General features: G+C 40.7%; 1 protein-coding gene across 2 annotated transcripts in view; it reads left to right on the top strand.

Moving 5' to 3' along the window:
• Positions 1–17,078, top strand: part of dazap1 (DAZ associated protein 1) — a 45,296-nt gene extending 28,218 nt beyond the window's left edge. Inside the window, exons 8-12 of one of the 2 annotated variants that reach the window (XM_079844574.1) lie at positions 1,308–1,461; positions 2,508–2,537; positions 3,160–3,312; positions 3,424–3,588; positions 16,104–17,078. In XM_079844574.1, the coding sequence (XP_079700700.1) occupies positions 1,308–1,461; positions 2,508–2,537; positions 3,160–3,312; positions 3,424–3,588; positions 16,104–16,273 (672 nt within the window). In that variant the 3' untranslated portion in view covers positions 16,274–17,078. Of the gene's footprint in view, positions 1–1,307; positions 1,462–2,507; positions 2,538–3,159; positions 3,313–3,423; positions 3,589–16,099 lie in introns of both variants that reach the window. The other variant, XM_079844575.1, reaches the window with a different exon arrangement.
• Positions 17,079–20,228: the final 3,150 nt, after the last annotated feature.

Below are 20,228 nucleotides of genomic sequence, written 5' to 3'. Positions count from 1 at the left end.
ACAATTTACATTTTTGGGTGAACTAACCCTTTAAAATGACAATAATATCGTTTATCGCAATTATTTCTGGGACGATATATCGCGATACAAAAAGTAGTTATCGTGATAGGCCTGCTGAAAACGTCTCGCTGTGGGCGCTTGAGAGCTCTTTTTTTGATCGCCTTTTTTCCGTATCATATGTTTTAGTAATGATCATAAATTAGGTCTCATTCGAAAGCTTACGAACTCAAAATTCATCCTTTGAAAACCGTTTTGAAATCAGACATTGCGTTACCATGGAAACGGTACTTTAAATTCTTCTAGCGGGCTCCTCCCACTAGTGGGCGGCGTCATGTTTCATATTACAACAATTATTGTAACGACTTTATGATCAAAATCTTTTCTAATCTTGACACGTATCGTCGGAAAGGTCTGAGTCTCAAGGTTACATATTTGGTGACCGTTTTATGATGGAAGTGACATTTGGACAGAAATTTACAGGAAAATGCATCAAAAAAACAATCAATGACACCCGGTGGCTGTTTTTGGTACAGCGCCCTAAACAAAATCTCATGGGGACTTTTAAAATTTGGAACACAACTTGGTAAGACATATGTCTTTGATTTTATAGTTACTTTTAGATTAAAACATTTTTGTAAAATATATATTTTATATAAAATAAAAAATATTTAGCACAGTATTTTTTATTTACAGTAAATTTAGACTTCCATAACTTTTTCATACTTTCATATTTTGAAGTGTCTGCTTTAAAACGAGACCAAACTTATATTCCAAAGCAGTGCATTTTCATGTGTATTCTCAAAAAGGGGGCTGACAGTTAAAGGGTTAATCTAGTCATTTTAATTCCACATTTGACACAGTATGAAGATTCCCCTCTGGTTAGACTTTTGTCTCTCCATTGTTATTATTTGCATGTCAAGTATTTGGTACAGTGAGATTATGGTACATTTAAACGTTATATTTCACTTGTCGAATCTTAAGCATTAGCCAGGGGAGGTAAGTCTTCATTTTCTATCAGCAGTTTATAGCTACTTAAACATCTGAGATATAAGACGCGTGCAGGGACGGTGTTTCTGAGGTACGCCTGTGGTCATGTTTAAGCAGAAGCCGTCGCATTTTAAAGACCCAAAGGCCCGTCTCATACCCAAGTACCTCAGAAACACTGGTTAAGAATCGCTCCATCTGGACTACGGTCATGTATTTGGCCAGAGTAAGAGAATCTTCTCTGAGGTGAGGGCTAGAGTTTCTGAAGTAGGCAGAATGTTAATTCTCCTCTTGCTAGTTACGACCTCTTGTCCTTTGTGCAGGTTGAAGTGAAGAAGGCGGAGCCACGGGACAGCAAAGCTCCCGCCCCTGGTCAGCTGGGAGCCAATCAGTGGGGGCCTCGAGCCATCTTAAGCGCAGCCAATGGCTGGGCAGCACAACCGGCTCCGAGCTGGCAGCAGACCTACGGGCCTCAGGGTGAGTGGCAGGTGTGTGTGTGTGTGTGTGTGTGTGTGTGTGTGTGTGTGTGTGTGTGTGTGTGTGTGTGTGTGTGTGTGTGTGTGTGTGTGTGTGTGTGTGTGTGTGTGTGTGTGTGTGTGTGTGTGTGTGTGTGTGTGTGTGTGTGTGTGTGTGTGTGTGTGTGTGTGTGTGTGTGTGTGGCTGACCCACACTGGGCTTGTCCACTGTCATCTGCTCTTCTGAGTCCAGAAATATAACACTTTTAACCCTTCATTTATGGGTCACACTCAGGGCCTTTGGGTCAAAAATGAGCCAGAGGGCGGGATTAAGATAAAAAAGATTTGAGTAAAATCAATTAAATATATTTTTGTTCAATAATATTTTTTCTTTTCTTTTTTGAGATAATTTTATGATTTATAATTAATATTTATACAATAATTATGACCCATTTTTCCCATTGAATATAATAAAAAATGTATATATATAATTTTTTTTATTAAAGCTGTACTTCATTTTAGAGTCAAGCCTAGGCCTCATGAAAGCATTGTTTTAATGAGATCAGTGCCATCTGGTGGACACATTGAGCATTTCTATCACGCAATAGCACATTTATACCACTATAGTGGATCTTGCGGTTTATAAAGAAATGTTAAAAATCGTAGCTTCATCGGATCCGAAACTTGGTGACTTTATTGGTACTTGGGATATGAACACACAAAAACAATTGGGGACAGGATTTGAAAAGTCTAAGTGGTCGTAAAAAAAATAGTCACACTCAGAACCTTCAGGTCACAAATGAGCCCCATAGGAAATGAATGGAGAATTGGCAAAAATATGAAAATATAGTTTTTTTGTGCGTACAATCTACAAATCAGCCAGGATGCAGAAAAAAAGACTCAACAGTGAAGATCTCTAAAACATCAAGAGTACAAAACTCACACACACACACACACACTTATACACACAAAAACACACGCACACACAAATTAATGTGTGCTATTCCAAAAGCTAATTGTGTGTGTGTGTGTGTGTGTGTGTTCGCTCAAATGTGTTTTGTGTTGCAGGTGTTTGGGTGACGACAGGACAGCCTCTGGGTATGTTCTGCTTTATTATCACAGTTTGATTATATGGGTTATGATTTTGACTGTATATGCATCACTCGGCCTAATCACATCAGCTCCAGTTATATAATATAACTGAAGAACAGCATTTATCTGAAATCTTTTGTAACATTATAAATGTTTACTGTCACTTTTGATCTGTTTAATGTCAGCTATACATTCTTCCTGACCCCAAACTTTTAAAACCAGTAGTCTATTTATGTGTGTGTGTGTGTGTGTGTGTGTGTGTGTGTGTGTGTGTGTGTGTGTGTGTGTGTGTGTGTGTGTGTGTGTGTGTGTGTGTGTGTGTGTGTGTTTGTGTGTGTGCGCGCGCATGTGTGTGTAGGCTGATGGGTAGGTTTAGGGATAGGGTAGTGTGTGTGTGTGTGAGATGGGTAGGTTTAGGGATAGGGTAGTGTGTGTGTGTGTGTGTGTGTGTGTGTGTGTGTGTGTGTGTGTGTAATGGGGAGGTTAGGGTTAGGCCCTGTGTGGTCTCGGCCTTTTGAAGCATAATCGTGATCTTTTAATGATGAATCGTGCAGCTCTAATTGTGGCTCAATGGAGTCCTGAGTGACGTGTGTGTGTGTGTGTGTGTGTGTGTGTGTGTGTGTTCCAGGCGGGTATGGACCTCCTTTACCTGCGGGCCGCGGCGCACCTGCACAACCTCCATCTCCATTTAATGCGTTTCTAGTTGCAGCGGCGCCTGCAGGGGCCTTCGGGGCACCTCAGGGATTCCCCCAGCAGGGCTTCAGCGCACAGCCTCAGTTTGGTGGGTGAAAGGTCACAGTGTGTGACCCCAAGGCTCTGGTATGAAATATATAAATGGGAAATGAAAAGGTTTGTAATGATTCCTGCTTGCCTTGTGTCTTGACCATCATAGGATATAGCTTTGGAACAGCTCAAGGGGACCAGTTTGTAGCTCAGGGAATGCCGCCCCCTCCCAATACGCCAGGAGCTGGACCTCTGGGCTTCGGCCCGGCTGCCACGCCCTCTCAGGACCTGAGCAAAGCCCCAGCTCAGCCGGACTTCTCCTACAGCCAGTATGGTAAGAGCGCACTGACCCACTGGCCCATCACTGTTCACATCACACACACACACACACACTTCCACACGGACTCTCGGTCTGTGGAGGTGTGTGTGAATTAGATCATCCTGTACTGCAGTTCTGCTTCCGGCCACAGGGGGCGATCATCTGTAGATGTGGCAGTGCTGGAGGGCGAGGGTGCTGATAGGGTAGACTAGGGCTGTACGATTAATCGAAAAATAACCGAAACCGACATTCAGAACCTCTGACCGACGTATTTTTCCCATGTGGGTTATTTGGGTTTTCACGTGACTCCGCCCCGTCAGTCACACACAGATGCAGGAGCAGTTATCTGTGTTTATAGATGCCCAGAATCACTATAGCAACTGCATGTTTTACACAGTTTATACAGGTCAGTTAATCGCTGTTCTTATAGCCTACGCGCTGACACACACACACACACACACACACACAGAGACAGAGACAGAGACAGACAGAGAGAGAGAGAGACGGCGCGCGCAAGCCCCGAAGCCGCTTTCACTTTCGTGCTCATAAAGTTTGTCAAGTACATGCGTTTAAAGGCTTGCCAGTTTCAACATTTAAAGCGATTGTGAACTATTCAACAACAACAATACGGAAAACTTCTCCATTCAGGGCTCACACGAAAACAGTCGACACGAAAACAGTGTCGCGTCTCTGAAAACGCGCGCGCGCGCCCTGAAGGCAGATCTTTCACCTGCGTCCTCACAAAGCTGTCATTTGTATGTGTTTTAAGCCCCGCCATTTTGAACATTAAAGCGAGTTTCGACCATCAGATGTGTGTTATGTTGAACTAATGCCTGATATATTGTGACAAACGAACACTCAGACAGAAGCTGTGACTAAAGTAAAGTCACTAAAGTAGCTCAGAAACTCAACCGTTATAGCATATATTAATACCTTTGCAGTGAGTACAAACCACAGCTTCATAATGAATAGAGACGGTGTGAGTAATTCACACACAATCACTCTCTCATTAATGCATTCAGATAAATGTAATGTAGGCCTATGTGTTAATTTATCTGTATCTGATGTACAACTAACAGAAATCTGCCCTATAGTCAATAACTGCTGAAAGAGAACCGTTTCCTTCAAGTGTTTTAAAATCACAATGCACTTTTTCATTAGAAAAAAAAAATCCACCTTTAATAGTAGAAAATATTTACAGTACAAACCTTATCAGTGAACTTACTCAAAAACCTTATGAGGGCAAAAAAAAGCAAAATAATGGTTCATTAATCGTAATCGAGGTCAAATGTTCAATTAATCGAGGTTTTTATTTTTGGTCAAACCGTTACAGCCCTAGGATAGAGTGAAGTTGCAGTGCATGTGAGATTTAACGGACTTTAGACATGAGCAAGTTTAAAGGGATAGTTCATCCAAAAATTACAATTCTGTCATCATTTACTTTACAGATAGAGCAACTATTGACTACTGTAGTATTTTTTCCTCTACAGTAGTCAATGGTTGCTCTCTCTGCTTTATTACACACACTCTTCACTCTATCTTCTGTTGTGTTCAGCAGAACAAAGAAACTCACACAGGTTTGGGACATCATGAGCGAGAGTAAATGATGACAGAAGGGATGAACTATCCCTTTAAACAACTGCATTCTCACCTGTAAAACTCTTAAAACTACATTTTGTGACACATTAACAGTAGTATTTTTAAATTATGCGGGGTTTCTCATTCGCACTTCACCATGTGACAGCAGTGAGCAGGCTCCTGATTGGTTAACGCGGAGCGAATTGACGCCAAAGTTCAGAGTTCTGGCGGCCATCTTGTCACAGTCAGCTCGCTCACTCCTAACATTGTGTTTTGATGGTGCGTGTACTTTTTAAATAACCATAACTTGCGCAATTTTCGACCGATTTTCAAACTGTTTGGTTTGTTATAAATGTCAGAGATGTAGTTATGATAAGCATCCAGAATTATAGCCACGTTAATAACATTTGTAAGAAACCAAACCATTTGTAAATCCGTCCAGATGTCAGCGAGATAAGAGTATTTGTGTTCAGATCAGGAGCCAGAAAGCTCGCCTGTGACAAGATGGCCGCCGCTGATGACGTTACAGACTCCATCGTAAGACATCTAGCCTTTATTATGTAGATCTATGGCCATATCGGCCTAGAACATCACAACTTCTCATTTTCCGTCGGTCTTAGCACACGATGAACTACAGAAGAGTCGAGTTTTAAACAGGAGAAATATGGAAACTCTTTTTTGAGCGAGATGCTAACGGTCTAATCAGATTCAATGATCTATGCTAAGCTATGCTAACAGTGTAGACCCGGAGATCGGCTCAAAACGGTCAAACTCAACTGGGGTCGAGTGTAGGGATCGACCGATATTGATTTTTTTTAGTGCCGATGTCGATACCGATTTTTTTTCATCAGCCTTAGCCGATGACCGATACGGGCTGCCGATTTTTCGGAGCCGATACTGCTTTTGCTCCCTCAATTTACATCATAAAAATGACACAATGATCATGATGATAACAATTGAACATTTAAAAAAGGAACATTTATTGAACTAAAAAAAACAATATTTAACAAATAGTAAAAACAGGTGAGGTAGAACAAGAAAAAAAGAGTTCAGTGGTGAAACTAAATTCTGAGAATAAATATTTAAGCATAAATAAAATAATTACACTATTGCGCACAGTATCAACAAGCAAACAGCATAATAAAGTGCACACTGACTGTACTATACTTTTAAAACTATTTACAACCTAGTCATTTAATGCTTAGGTGCACTTAACTTAAAGGGTTAGTTCACCCAAAAATGTAAATTGTGTCATTAAAGTCCCTGTAAAGTCAAAACTAAAAATGTGTTCTGAGTTTCTCACACCACAGATAAATGTGTTATTAACCACCCAGACAAATTTGAATAATTAAAAAATCCGCGAAGTACATAAAATACAGTCCTTCCAGAAAAATGCGGCTTTTTTTTGTGATTGTTGCGGGCAAAAATCCTTGATTATGCGGCACGTTTTCTTAAAAAATGCGATGAAAAATACGGGATATTTATGCAATTTTATGCGATAAAATTGCGGGAACTTGCAAAAACTGCGGTTTGATGAGAAAGAGAAAAAAAGCACTACATCACAGAAAGTGCTGGAATATTTAAGTTCTCATCTTGTTTTATTGAAGACCTTAATAAACACACGGCTCAAATTTACAAAACATTTAGTCAATCAAGTTCTGTAGCTTTACAAAAGGAATATGCTACAACTTCTGAAAAAATTTATAAATAACTTCCTGTTTTACAGAGGTAGCTTTACAAAACAGACATTTGAGTGCTTCCAATGCACAAAGTGCAAACTCTTAAAGGGTTAGTTCACCTAAAAATGTTGTTGGACACAAATTAAGATATTTTAGTTGAATTCCGATGGCTCTGAAAGGCCTCCATTGGCACAATGTACACTCTCAAGACCCATAAAAGGTACTAAAGACGTCGTTACAAAGTCCATCTCACTACAGCGGCTCTACAATAACTTTATGAAGCGACGATAATAGTTATTGTGTGCAAAAAAACCTAAATAACGACTTATATAGTGATGACGATTTCAAAACACAGCATCATGATGCTATGAATCATCGAGTCGATTCATGATTCGGATCGCGTGTCAAACTGCTGAAATACGTGACTTTGGCGATCCAACCCGCTGAATCAACTCACTGATTCATAACGCTTCAAACCGCTGAATCGACTCATTGATTCATAACGCTTCAAACCGCTGAATCGACTCATTGATTCATAACGCTTCAAACCGCTGAATCGACTCATTGATTCATAACGCTCCAACCCGCTGAATCGACTCATTGATTCATAACGCTTCAAACCGCTGAATCGACTCATTGATTCATAACGCTTCAAACCGCTGAATCGACTCATTGATTCATAACGCTTCAAACCGCTGAATCGACTCATTGATTCATAACGCTTCAACCCGCTGAATCGACTCATTGATTCATAACGCTTCAACCCGCTGAATCGACTCATTGATTCATAACGCTTCAAACCGCTGAATCGACTCATTGATTCATAACGCTTCAACCCGCTGAATCGACTCATTGATTCATAACGCTTCAAACCGCTGAATCGACTCATTGATTCATAACGCTTCAAACCGCTGAATCGACTCATTGATTCATAACGCTTCAACCCGCTGAATCGACTCATTGATTCATAACGCTTCAACCCGCTGAATCGACTCATTGATTCATAACGCTTCAAACCGCTGAATCGACTCATTGATTCATAACGCTTCAAAGCTTCATGATGCTGTGTTTTGAAATCAGTCAGCACACAGGGAAACTGCTTTGCTCTTTTGCTGTTATTTTTGTTGGCCAATGGGAGTTTGTGCTTCATCATGGTTTCACCGGTATCTATGGTTTCTCCACGGGGTTTGAAGCTTTTCGATGACGTTCGCGTCGGGTAATCACGTCACTTCAAAACGTTCCCATGGCAATAGGCGGAAATGGCTGCTCTTGTGTGAAGTAAACGAAAAAATTTCAACTTTCTGCTAATATATATGACTTTTTTTGCAACGAAAATGCGGGGATTATGAAATCATGATAGCCCCGCATATTTTGCACGCGGAAATAGGCAATTTATGTGGCGAAAGTGCGGCGTATTTGAAAAAATGCGGCCCCCGCATGAATATGCGGACTTTGGCTGATTATGCGTTAAATCACGCGATCGCATAATCGCGTTTTTCTGGAGGGACTGATAAAATAGCTTATCAAAAACCTGAAAAAATGAGCAGCATGCTCTCAAACGCTGGGGGCGTGTCCGCTGTCGGCGCCGAAGCCACGCCCACTCGCGGGAACGCTGCAGTCGCACTCAAGACAACACTCACTGAGCACGAGCGGCTATGATCGCGACGCACCAGATGTCGGCCGGACGGGAGGATGAAGGCCTGGGCGGGGGATAGTCGGTTCTGCAGCGGATTATCAGTCAATCCCAGTTGTCTCCGGTGAAAGTTTGTAAAACGATCCGGTGTAAAGTCACTGCAGAGGCAGGCGTCGGTGATGATCCTCAGCTCTCCATCAAGATGGCAGTTCCCAAAATTAATCCACCTCTTCTTGATCATCGAGTTTGTTTTGTAAGTTGTAGACTATAGTAACTAACACTACTGACAGTGACTCCCGATCGAGTGGGCGAACTGATGCGAATGTGCTCTAGTTATGATCGTGTTAGGGGAGGAGCCAGACTCATCGAGCCACCGTTTTAGCCCCGCCCAGAAAATCCTGAACACAGCAACGGTGAAAAACTGTTTAACGGTCTAACTTCTGAATTCAGTACTTCATAGTTCACAGTCTTTGTAATTTGTTTCAGCAATACATTTCTAACATTTATAATGTGTTTAGAAAAAAATCTCAGAATTGCCTTTACAGGGACATTAATGACTGAGCCTCATGTGGTTGGACACCCGTCAGACCTCCGTTCATCTTCAGACACAAATGAAGATATTTTAGTGTAAATCTGATGCTCTGAAAGGCCTCCATTGGCTCAACTTTACACTCTCAAGACCCTTAAAAGACACTAAAGACTAAAGTTACAAAGTCCATCTCACTACAGCGGCTCTACAATAACTTTATGAAGACGAGAATAGTTTCTGTGCGCAAAAAAACCCTAAATAACGACTTATATAGTGATGACGATTTCAAAACACAGCCTCATGAAGCTTCGAAGCGTTATGAATCAGTGAGTCGAATCATGATTCGGATCGCGTGTCAAATCGCCAAACTGCTGAAATTTGGCGATTCAAACCGCTGAATCGACTCGCTGATTCATAACGCTCTGAACCGCTGAATCGACTCACTGATTCATAACGCTCTGAACCGCTGATTCGACTCACTGATTCATAACGCTCTGAACTGCTGAATCGACTCGCTGATTCATAACGCTTCAAACCGCTGAATCGACTCATTGATTCATAACGCTTCAAACCGCTGAATCGACTCATTGATTCATAACGCTCTGAACCACTGATTCGACTCACTGATTCATAACGCTCTGAACCGCTGAATCGACTCACTGATTCATAACGCTCTGAACCACTGATTCGACTCACTGATTCATAACGCTCTGAACCACTGATTCGACTCACTGATTCATAATGCTCTCTGAACCGCTGAATCGACTCACTGATTCATAACGCTCTCTGAACCGCTGAATCGACTCACTGATTCATAACGCTCTGAACCGCTGAATCGACTCACTGATTCATAACGCTCTCTGAACCGCTGAATCGACTCACTGATTCATAACGCTCTGAACCGCTGAATCGACTCACTGATTCATAACGCTCTGAAGCTTCATGATGCTTTGTTTTGAAATCGTCATCACTATATAAGTCGTTATTTAGGGGTTTTTTGCGCACAGAAACTATTCTCGTCTTCATAAAGTTATTGTAGAGCCGCTGTAGTGAGATGGACTTTGTAACTTTAGTCTTTAGTGTCTTTTAAGGGTCTTGAGAGTGTAAAGTTGAGCCAATGGAGGCCTTTCAGAGCATCAGATTTACACTAAAATATCTTCATTTGTGTCTGAAGATGAACGGAGGTCTGACGGGTGTCCAACCACATGAGGCTCAGTCATTAATGACACAATTTACAGTTTTGGCTGAACTAACCCTTTAATCTCTTGAAAAAAATATCGGCGAACGCAGCAGCCTTGTATCGGCCGATGTAAAAATCGCAAATATCAGCCGATATATCGTCCTAACACTAGTTGAGTGCACTAGAGTGCTGTTAGTGTGGAGGTCAGGCACGAGATGGTCTCATCAGCCGCTTTACGTCACGCCTCCGCTTCGCTTCCATCATCAGCACCTCAGTGGCCAAGCACTTAGAAACCGATCCATCTCCATGTTCTGCTCATGAGCCCTGAGAGCAGAGGGCAGAGGGCGTCACCTGGGTAGGAGCTGTAAGCTAGAAGTTAAGTCCGACTCTATCAACCTGGTCTCCTCATCTCCCTGCTAGGCTTGGGTCACTATCCTCAAGACCCCTCTGCCTACGGCCCAACGCGTCCTTCTCACTCTTATGTACAGGAAGAGCAGGGAAATAGCGCAGGTAGGTGAGCAACTGCATCCTACAATCACTCAAACCCACCGCAGCAACAGCTGTGGACCCATAAGGCTTCAGTTGTGTTTCAGTATGCATGTGCGCATGCATCGCTTCGGTTTCCCATGGGATGATATACTAAAGTACAGCTACACCTCCCTCGGGTGTGAATGATGATCGCGGAGCTCGCATAGAGACAGAGCGACGCGCGCCATCATCTGAGGCCACGCCCACCAACAATCCAACGCCCTCCATTGACTTTGCATTGCGTGAAGCGGCTCATTGTCATTTCAGACTTATAACAAAAAACAGAATAATGTCTAAAAGCTGATATGTGACAAAGTGTACAGCAAACAAGCTAAACAAAACCTAGAAGCAAAAACACAGACGTTTTTATAAGCTATTGATCCAAAACACGAGCGTTTAAGGACAAAAAAGTGGATTCAGGCCATTGAGACACGTTATATTACACTGAGAAGTACACACACTTAGGGTTGGGTACCGGAATCCGGTTCCAATATGGCACCGGTGCTTATATAACCGGTATGTACCGGACCGAATCAGAACGCAGATTTCGGTTCCTCATTTCGGTGCCAAAATTCAAACGTGCTTTCGCTTGCTTTGGCTGAGCCAGAGACAGACGCTCAGCGCTCGTCACATCACAACTCATGACAACTATTCAGTGTTTTCAACCACATCTCATGACAACTATTTAGTGTTTTCAACCACATCTCATGACAACTATTCAGTGTTTTCAACCACATCTCATGACAACTATTCAGTGTTTTCAACCACATCTCATGACAACTATTCAGTGTTTTCAACCACATCTCATGACAACTATTCAGTGTTTTCAACCACATCATCTTTATTTCAGGTTTCAGACATTTAAATGATCATAAGTAGGCAACTAGCAAAAAACACACACAGATGTCTATGAAAGCGGCAATGACAATCCTTTGAGACGGTTATAATTTGATACATGCACATTATATAGTAACTATATCGTTTGCTCTATTCATCTTCCAGTTCACTGGTCACTTACTTTCATGTATTTCGTGAGACGAGAATGAACTCAAGTGTTGTAAATCCGACAGATCCGCGCAAACTAACATGGCGCCGCCCATTGCGCTTTATAGATCAACTAACACACATTCACTCACACATTTGAACATCAGATAGTTCGTGACACAGTTAAGAAGTTTGTGAATATTTTGAATAAAAAGAAAAAACGAAATAAACCCGATACAGCTGAGCTGTCAGCGCTATTGCGGCTGCTGTGTGTCATGTGAGAAACATGACGCGTCGCCATGGAAACATTAAGGCCATGCGTTCTAAAATATTTAGCCAGAGAATATGATCATATTTCAAAATAAAGCTGAAGCTGGAAGCTGGTTAGTAGCAGAGCAAGAATACAGACGACTGCTGTTATTACTGTAACTGTTATTACTGTAACTGTTATTTAGAGTTATATTAGGCTTGTTGTAGTTGGGTTAGGTGGCTTAGGTTTTACTGTGAATTTGTAAATAAGTCAATTATAATTTGTAAATAAGTAAATAGTTTTTTGTATTTATTTATATTCATACATTTAAGTATACATTAAACTTTTAATAAATGGTTCAATTTAAATAAAAAATAAATAAATAAAAAGCCATTTAATGTTATCCACCTCGTTTTGTGGCCTTTTTAAAAAAAAACAAGTATCGGTTCAGGAACCGTTTAGGCACCGGAACCGTTTTAAAAGTATCGGTTTGGCACCGGAATCGAAAAAAACCCAAACGATACCCAACCCTACACACACTAGAGGAGAACGTCATCAGAGAAGGGAAATATAACATATAAAAATCAGCACTTCGAATGCACAGAAGAGGACCAATCAGGATCAACTTTATAGGTCGTGTCGCCGGCTTTTTACTTGACAGGAAAGATCGCAGACACACAATATCTGTGAGAATTATGGCACACAACGCAAAGTTTTTAAGAAACCTCAAGATCGACAATTTTATTGACGATCTTGTCAAGGACAGCAGCCCGAATTCCAGGCTTCATATAGTCAGTGAATCATTTTTCAATGATTATTAAACTTTATGAATTAATTTGCTGAAGCATGTCTGTTTTCTTGCAGTTTTAAAAGTCTTAAAAGGTCTTAATTTTTACAATATTAAGCCTTAAAGGTCAAATAGTAAAAAGTTTAATTGATGGGGTCTTAATTACAACAATAAATGTTAGCATGTTATTTCAGCCATACTGATGTCTAGAGAGAAAGACATTTACCTGGCCCACTTTAGGTGGAATAAAATCCTGCTCAGATGTATTACAGTAGCTGCTTTCTGTCTAAACAAAAGATTTCTGCAAAAAATTTCTGCAATAATGTGTTTAATTACCCACCATATTGGTACCAAAAATTAACATCTGCACTGGACAAAATATTTAGACCTACCTTGCTTAATTTGAAATGTCCTAAATACATGGAAGTGCTAAAAATATGAAATAAATGTCATAGAAAGGATAACATTTTACTTTCCAACACATGTTGAGACATTGTTACAACATTATTTTTATATTTTATGTTCAAATAATGTTTTGGCAGATAGAACCTTATAATTCTAATCGAAAAGTGTTTTTTTAGAATTAGAAGGTTCTATCTGCATTTGACCCATTACAAAAATCCCCATTTACAATTTTGAGAGGATTTTGATATTGTATATTTAGAATACATTTAGGGTCCCTGTTATTTTCATGTTTGAAAGAAACTTGTTCCCCATATAAATTTTCCTATATGTAATGCAAAAACTTTGAAGCTCAATATCTCAAAACTGCTCAGAACGCAGATAGAACCTTATAATTCCAAGGGGACGACATTATATTACACTGAGAAGTACACACACTAGAGGAGAACGTCATCAGAGACAAATAATATAACATATAAACCTGACATTTGGATATTTGACTTAACAGTGACACATGTTTACTGCACACACACACACACACTGAGACACACACACACACACTGAGACACACACACACACACTGAGACACACACACACACACTGAGACACACACACACTGAGACACACTGAGTGTCAGGATCACAAAATGTCCCCATTCTTCAGCTGAAGCGTCACGTTTTACTGCCTTTATCCACTTTTATCTCCTTAAACTCTCTTTTTTTTTTGGGTCGGCAGCTTATAAAAACATATTTCTGTGTTGTTCAGCTTGTTTGCTGTACACTTTGTCTCATATCAGCTTTTAGACATTGTTCTGTTTTTTGTTACAAGTCTGAAATGACGAGGATGCGCCTCACGCAATGCAAAGTCAATGGAGAGTGTTGGATTGTTTCCCCCCCGGTGTGGGCGTGGCCTAAATACGCTCTGTCTCTATGGGCTGTAGCTGTAGTTTACTATACGACGACGGCTTCTTTTTTCAGTCACTGCATTGCTTTGCTGCCAGAAGGATGATCTAATGGTGTCTCTCCTGGGTTTTCTGTGGATTTTGTGCCCCTCGTGAACGGATTCGGCAAATTCCTGACTCCATTTCTCTCCATTTGTGCTCATGTTTCACTCTCATCTAGAGACTTCCGAGTAAACTCCTGCCTTATTTCAGTTTTTGTGTGTTTGAAATGTGTTTTCATGACCACCATGCCTTTATTTTTTAGATGTTATTTGATGAATCTGGCCAGGTACACACTGCAGAGTTACTGCGTTAAATATGAATTCACTATGAGTCTGTGTGTGTGTGTGTGTGTGTGTGTGTGTGTGTGTGTGTGTGTGTGTGTGTGTGTGTGTGTGTGTGTGTGTGTGTGTGTGTGTGTGTGTGTGTGTGTGTGTGTGTGTGTGTGTGTGTGTGTGTGTGTGTGTGTGTGTGTGTGTGTGTGTGTGTGTTTTTTGTCTGTTTTGCACTCTTGATGTTTTAGAGATCTTCACTGTTGAGTCTTTTTTTTCTGCATCCTGGCTGATTTGTAGATTGTACGCACAAAAAAACTAATTCTCCATTCATTTCCTAGGGGGGTCTTTTTTGACCCGAAGGTTCTGAGTGTGACTATTTTTGTAGACTTTTCAAATCCTGTCCCCAATTTTTGTGTGTGTTCATGTCCCAAGTACCAATAAAGTCACCAAGTTTCAGACCATTCCGATGAAGCTACGATTTTTAAAATTTTTTATTTAAAAAACATTCGGGTCAGAAATGACCGAAGAACCCCAGAGGGTTAAATATTATTATTTTTTTTAATTTCATATATTGATTATGAAAAGTGAGCAGCATGAGTTCTAGGATAGGCTACGTTATAAAATGCACAATATCTGGAGACACAGAGTGGGGTCAGACGTGATTTTGAGACGTTTTATTTTCTAGAAAGTCTTTCTTTAAAGTGAATTTCGTTTTGTAGATTTTGTAACATTTTTTATTTATACCGAAGAGGGTTAAAGGGTTAGTTCACCCAAAAATGAAAATTGTGTCATTAATTCCTCACCCTCATGTGGTTGGACACCCGTCAGACCTCCGTTCATCTTCAGACACAAATGAAGATATTTTAGTGTAAAGCTGATGCTGAGAAAGGCTTCAGATAGGCCTCCATTGGCATTCAGTACATTGACACTCACAAGACCCATAAAAGGCACTAAAAACGTCGTTACAAAGTCCATCTCACCACAGTGACTCTACAATAATCTTACGATGCGACGACAATAGTTTTTGTGCGCAAAGAAAATCTAAATAACGCCTTTATCCAGCTTGTTCTTGTCTTGCGTGTGTGTCTCCACGACGCATGCGTGAGAATATGAGCAGATCCGGCGTTCGGACACATGACCCAGAAGAGATTTGTTTACGAGCAGAGGAAGACGCGCGTATCTCAGCTGTTGAATTCTACACTGATCGTGCTTTAGGTCTCGTAGTTCTCAAAATGGGGCTAAAGTGGCATTTCATGGATTCCCGAACGCCGGATCTGCTCATATTCTCACGCATGCGTCGTGGAGACACACACGGAAGACAAGAACAAGCTGGATAAAGGCGTTATTCTGATTTTTTTTTGCGCACAAAAACTATTGTCGTCGCATCGTAAGATTATTGTAGAGTCACTGTGGTGAGATGGACTTTGTAACGACGTTTTTAGTGCCTTTTATGGGTCTTGTGAGTGTAAATGTACTGAATGCCAATGGAGGCCTATCTGAAGCCTTTCTCAGCATCAGCTTTACACTAAAATATCTTCATTTGTGTCTGAAGATGAACGGAGGACTCAAACGACATGAGGGTGAGGAATTAATGACACAATTTACATTTTTAGGTGAATTAACCCTTTAAGAGAAGTGCGGACTGCAGTGTGTACGTGACCTAATGTAAAATGACGAGGGGTCACTAGAGATGCCCAGAAAGCCTAGTTCTGGTCGTTACTGGTGTTTAATATCACTTTCCGTGTTTTGATGTGTGTTGAGACAGGTTATGGGCAGGACCTGAGTGCTTTTGGTCATAGCTTTGCAGACCCCAGCCAGCAAACTGCCTCATACGCCTCCGCCTCCTCCGCCCCTTCAGGAGCTCCACCCGCCGCCAGCAGCTTCGGGCGCGGGCAGAACCACAACGTCCAGGGCTTCCACCCCTACAGGCGCTGAGCTGCCCTCCATCCTCCATCCTCCATCCCTCCATCCTCCATCCCTCCATCCTCCATCCCTCCATCCTCCATCCCTCCATCCTCCATCCCTCCATCCTCCATCCCTCCATCCTCCATCCTCCATCCTCCATCCCTCCATCCTCCATCCCTCCATCCTCCATCCCTCCATCCTCCATCCCTCCATCCTCCATCCCTCCATCCTCCATCCCTCCATCCCTCCATCCTCCACCCCAATGCAATACTCATCGTCAGGGATATGGACGTTTTGAGCGCTGGACTTTGGGTCTTTCTGAACACTGCAGAGTTAATAAAGTGGGTTTTATTGTGTGTAATTGTGAACTGGGGCTCTACTCCGAGAACCGGAGACCACTACTCTTCTATATTTTGTAGTCGGACTGAACTACTGAAGTATTTAGCAATAGTTTTGGACTGTCTGGTCAAACATCAGCACAGAACAGATGCACCAGAAGTCGGCGACAGGGTCTCCCAATTATTCAGCTTTAATTATATTAGTGGGGAAATGTTTTTATTTTCAATTTTGTGAATTTTGTTTACTCTATGAGCCTTTTACCGTTTTATTTAAGTTTGAAATAGATTACAAAAATGTGTATTATACACCTAAACTGTGCAATTTTTTAAAGAATTTTGTACTAATATATGTGCGCTTTTCTTGTTTTTTTATTTAAGGACGTAGACTTCCCTCAGGTGGCTGTTAGTGCACTTTTGCACTTATGCAAAAAAAACGGAAAAAAACACAAAAATGAGAGTTTATTTGAAATAAATGATTTAAAGAAACAATGTTGTGCAATTGATTTTGTTCACTTTGACCTTATTAAATTAAAGGAGTGTCATTATTACAGTAAATATATTACCGTTTACTAGGGATGCAACAATACAGTTAGTCCACGGTTCAATACACACCTCGGTTTTTACCCACGGTTTTCGGTTCTGTTCTGATGGCTTGTCACATACATTTTTTGTTATTCTATTCTTAGGCGACAGGAACAGCAAGAGGTTAAAGAGAAAAAAAGACTATTTTTTTATTGCAATACTTTTTCTTTATTTTACTTAAAAGAATTGAAAAACCTTACTTAAACTTAAAACTTTACTTAAAAAACCCTTGTACACATTCCTAGTGTATTGGATAATATAAAATAAATATATATAAAGATTTACACTGGCAGCTCAGAGCTGAACAGCAGCATTTAAGGATGAAATTGAATGAATAAATGTAAAAATAAAACACTACATAGACGTCACTATAAAATATACATGATTCTTATTAAAGCTACTGTATTAGTTTTTCAGTCAAGAGCAGTGAGTGATTTTCTCTTTGTCTTTTGTTGTTGTATTAACATTAAAGGGATATTTCACTCAAAAATGAAAATTTTGTAATCGAGAAATGAATACAGGTTTGGAACAATATTAGAGTGAGTAAATAATGACATAATTTTAGAAGTGAACTGTCCCTTTAAGGACCGCGTGTTCACTATAGGCTGCGCTGCTGTCAATTAAAGACCTGCACGCATCTAATATACACACACGCGATTTTACTTTCACTTTAGACATAACCGACTGTGTTTATGTTAACCTTGTGTGTATTTGACAGTATTAGCGCAGTAACACGACTACTTAGTCCAGTATTCACGTGTTTGACAGGCGTTTAGTGCGCGCGCTCTGAAAAGCGCATGTTAAAACCGCGCACGCGAATGAAACCGGCAAGGCTTTAAAACGCATGCAGATAATGAACTTTGGTGATTGTGAATAACTATAGTGTCCCGTGTGATGTGAATGTATGTCGCGTTGTTCAGTATTGGGATGGAGGCAAAGTATAGAATTTATAATTTCGGCAAAACCGAAAAACCGCAATTCACAGGCGCGTATTGAACCGTGAATGCCGTACCGAACGCTTCAATATTATATTGAGAATTGTGGCATCCCTACCGTTTACATATAACTTGTACATGAAATTCAACATTAAGATTCTTTTGCAAGTTCATATGAATGTTCACTCTTTTAATCACATGGTGTGACATTAATTATTAGAAGTACAAATATTTGAGTTGCAATATGAGGTCATGACCATTAAAAAAACAAAATGGTGGAGAATTGCATGTCGCACTACAGAACCTGTCAATACACTGATCAGGCATAACATTATGACCTAATATTGTGACCTGTCAAGGCATGGGCTCCTCTAGACCCCTGAAGGTGTGCTGTGCTATCTGGCACCAAGATGTTAGCAGCAGATCCTTTAAGTCCTGTAAGTTGCGAGGTGTGGCCTCCATGGATCGGACTTGTTTGTTCCGCACATCCCACAGATGCTCGATTGGATTGAGATCTGGGGAATTTGGAGGCCGAGTCAAACCATTCCTGAAGCATTTGTGCTTTGTGTCGGCGCATTATCTGCTGAAAGAGCCACAGGGAATACATCCGTTTCCATGAAAGGCTGGACATGGGCTCAACAATGCTGAGGTAGGTGAGACGGGTCAAAGTCTCATCCACATGATGGCGGACCCAAGGTTCTTCCATTGCTCTGTGGTCCAGTTCTGATGCTCACGAGCCACTGTTGGTGCTTTCGGATATAATAGTAATGTTTCCAAACTTTTGACCAATCAATATAAAATAATATATTTTAACAAGTGTTTTATTCCTGTGATGCAAAGCTGAATTTTCAGCATAATTACTCCAGCTTTTACTGTCGCACGATCCTTCAGAAATCATTCTAATGTGCTGATCTGGTGCCCAAAATACATTTATTCTGGCCCTTTTCACATTTCCCGGGTTTCTCAAAACCGATAAAAATCCAAAATCGGGGCATTATAACCTCAAATAGGGCATTATTTGAGGGCACAGCCATTTGTAGTGGTGACCGAGACCATAGTGGACGTTAATGAGTGCACTCATTCAATCCCACAATGCACCGCAATAACGAGTGTACAGCTGATGTACACAACGGCTGCCCGACGTCACACTCGTTTTCATTCACTCATCAAGTGAACTGTATTAGTGGTAACATAGGGAATAGTGAATGAGGGTTTATGGGGTGGTTTCGGATTCAGCCATAGTTGGGTTATATAGCTGTAGTCCGTGACTTTTAGCGCTGTAGCGGTTAATAAACATTACCTCACGCGTCTCGCGGAAGAACATTGCAGCCGGATCTACTTCTCTCTGTTTATGTCTATGGCGAGTCACGCAGAGACTGTGCTCCTCCGCAGTGGGTCCGGTGTGAAATAGTCCCAAATATAAACACTTATTATAAGTGTACCATAATGATTCAGGGTAAGACAAAAACACGGTTTGGAAAATGGATTCATGCTGTACATTCTTGTTATATGATTTGTGTAAATCTTGAACACAAAAAAAAGTTACGGACAATAGTTGTGAATGAGAGATTTTTGTGTGTGTTCATTTGCTTAAATAGCAAAAGAAAAATTGTGATTTCACAGCTTTCAAAAAGAGGGGGAAAATAGAGTTAGATTAATAACGGCTGTGAAAAGAGAGAAATGTGTTCATTTTTACCAAACACCATCACAACAGCGGGAACTAGTTTTTTTATTTATTAATTTGATGAAAAAGTAATACAATACAAAGTATTAGTGTTATAAATGTACATACATTTATAAAAAAAATGAAAATACAAAAAGCGTTGCAGGATTCCTAATATTGTTGACCGTTAATACGCGTCATCACCGGTGGTGGAACCCGTTATACATTTGTCTAGAATAAAGAGTTCAAACGAACAACATTTATTCAAATTAGAATATGTCTTTACAGTCACTTTTGATACATTGAATGCGTTATAAAATGCTGACTAAAATTAGATCGATTAACAGAATGATTTATAATTTAATGAACTGATTTGCTCAAAATAAAACCGCCATCTAAACTGACGTCAGCGTAAGATCACTCGTTTGTCCTCCTCTCCGCTGGAGGGAGACGCGCTAAACTCGTCA

This window comes from Gobio gobio, assembly GCF_949357685.1.
Source record: "Gobio gobio genome assembly, chromosome: 19".
NCBI classification, from domain to species: Eukaryota; Metazoa; Chordata; class Actinopteri; order Cypriniformes; family Gobionidae; genus Gobio; species Gobio gobio.
The sequence above is the reverse complement of the archived record's forward strand: the minus strand, read 5'-3'. Positions and strand labels throughout refer to the sequence as shown.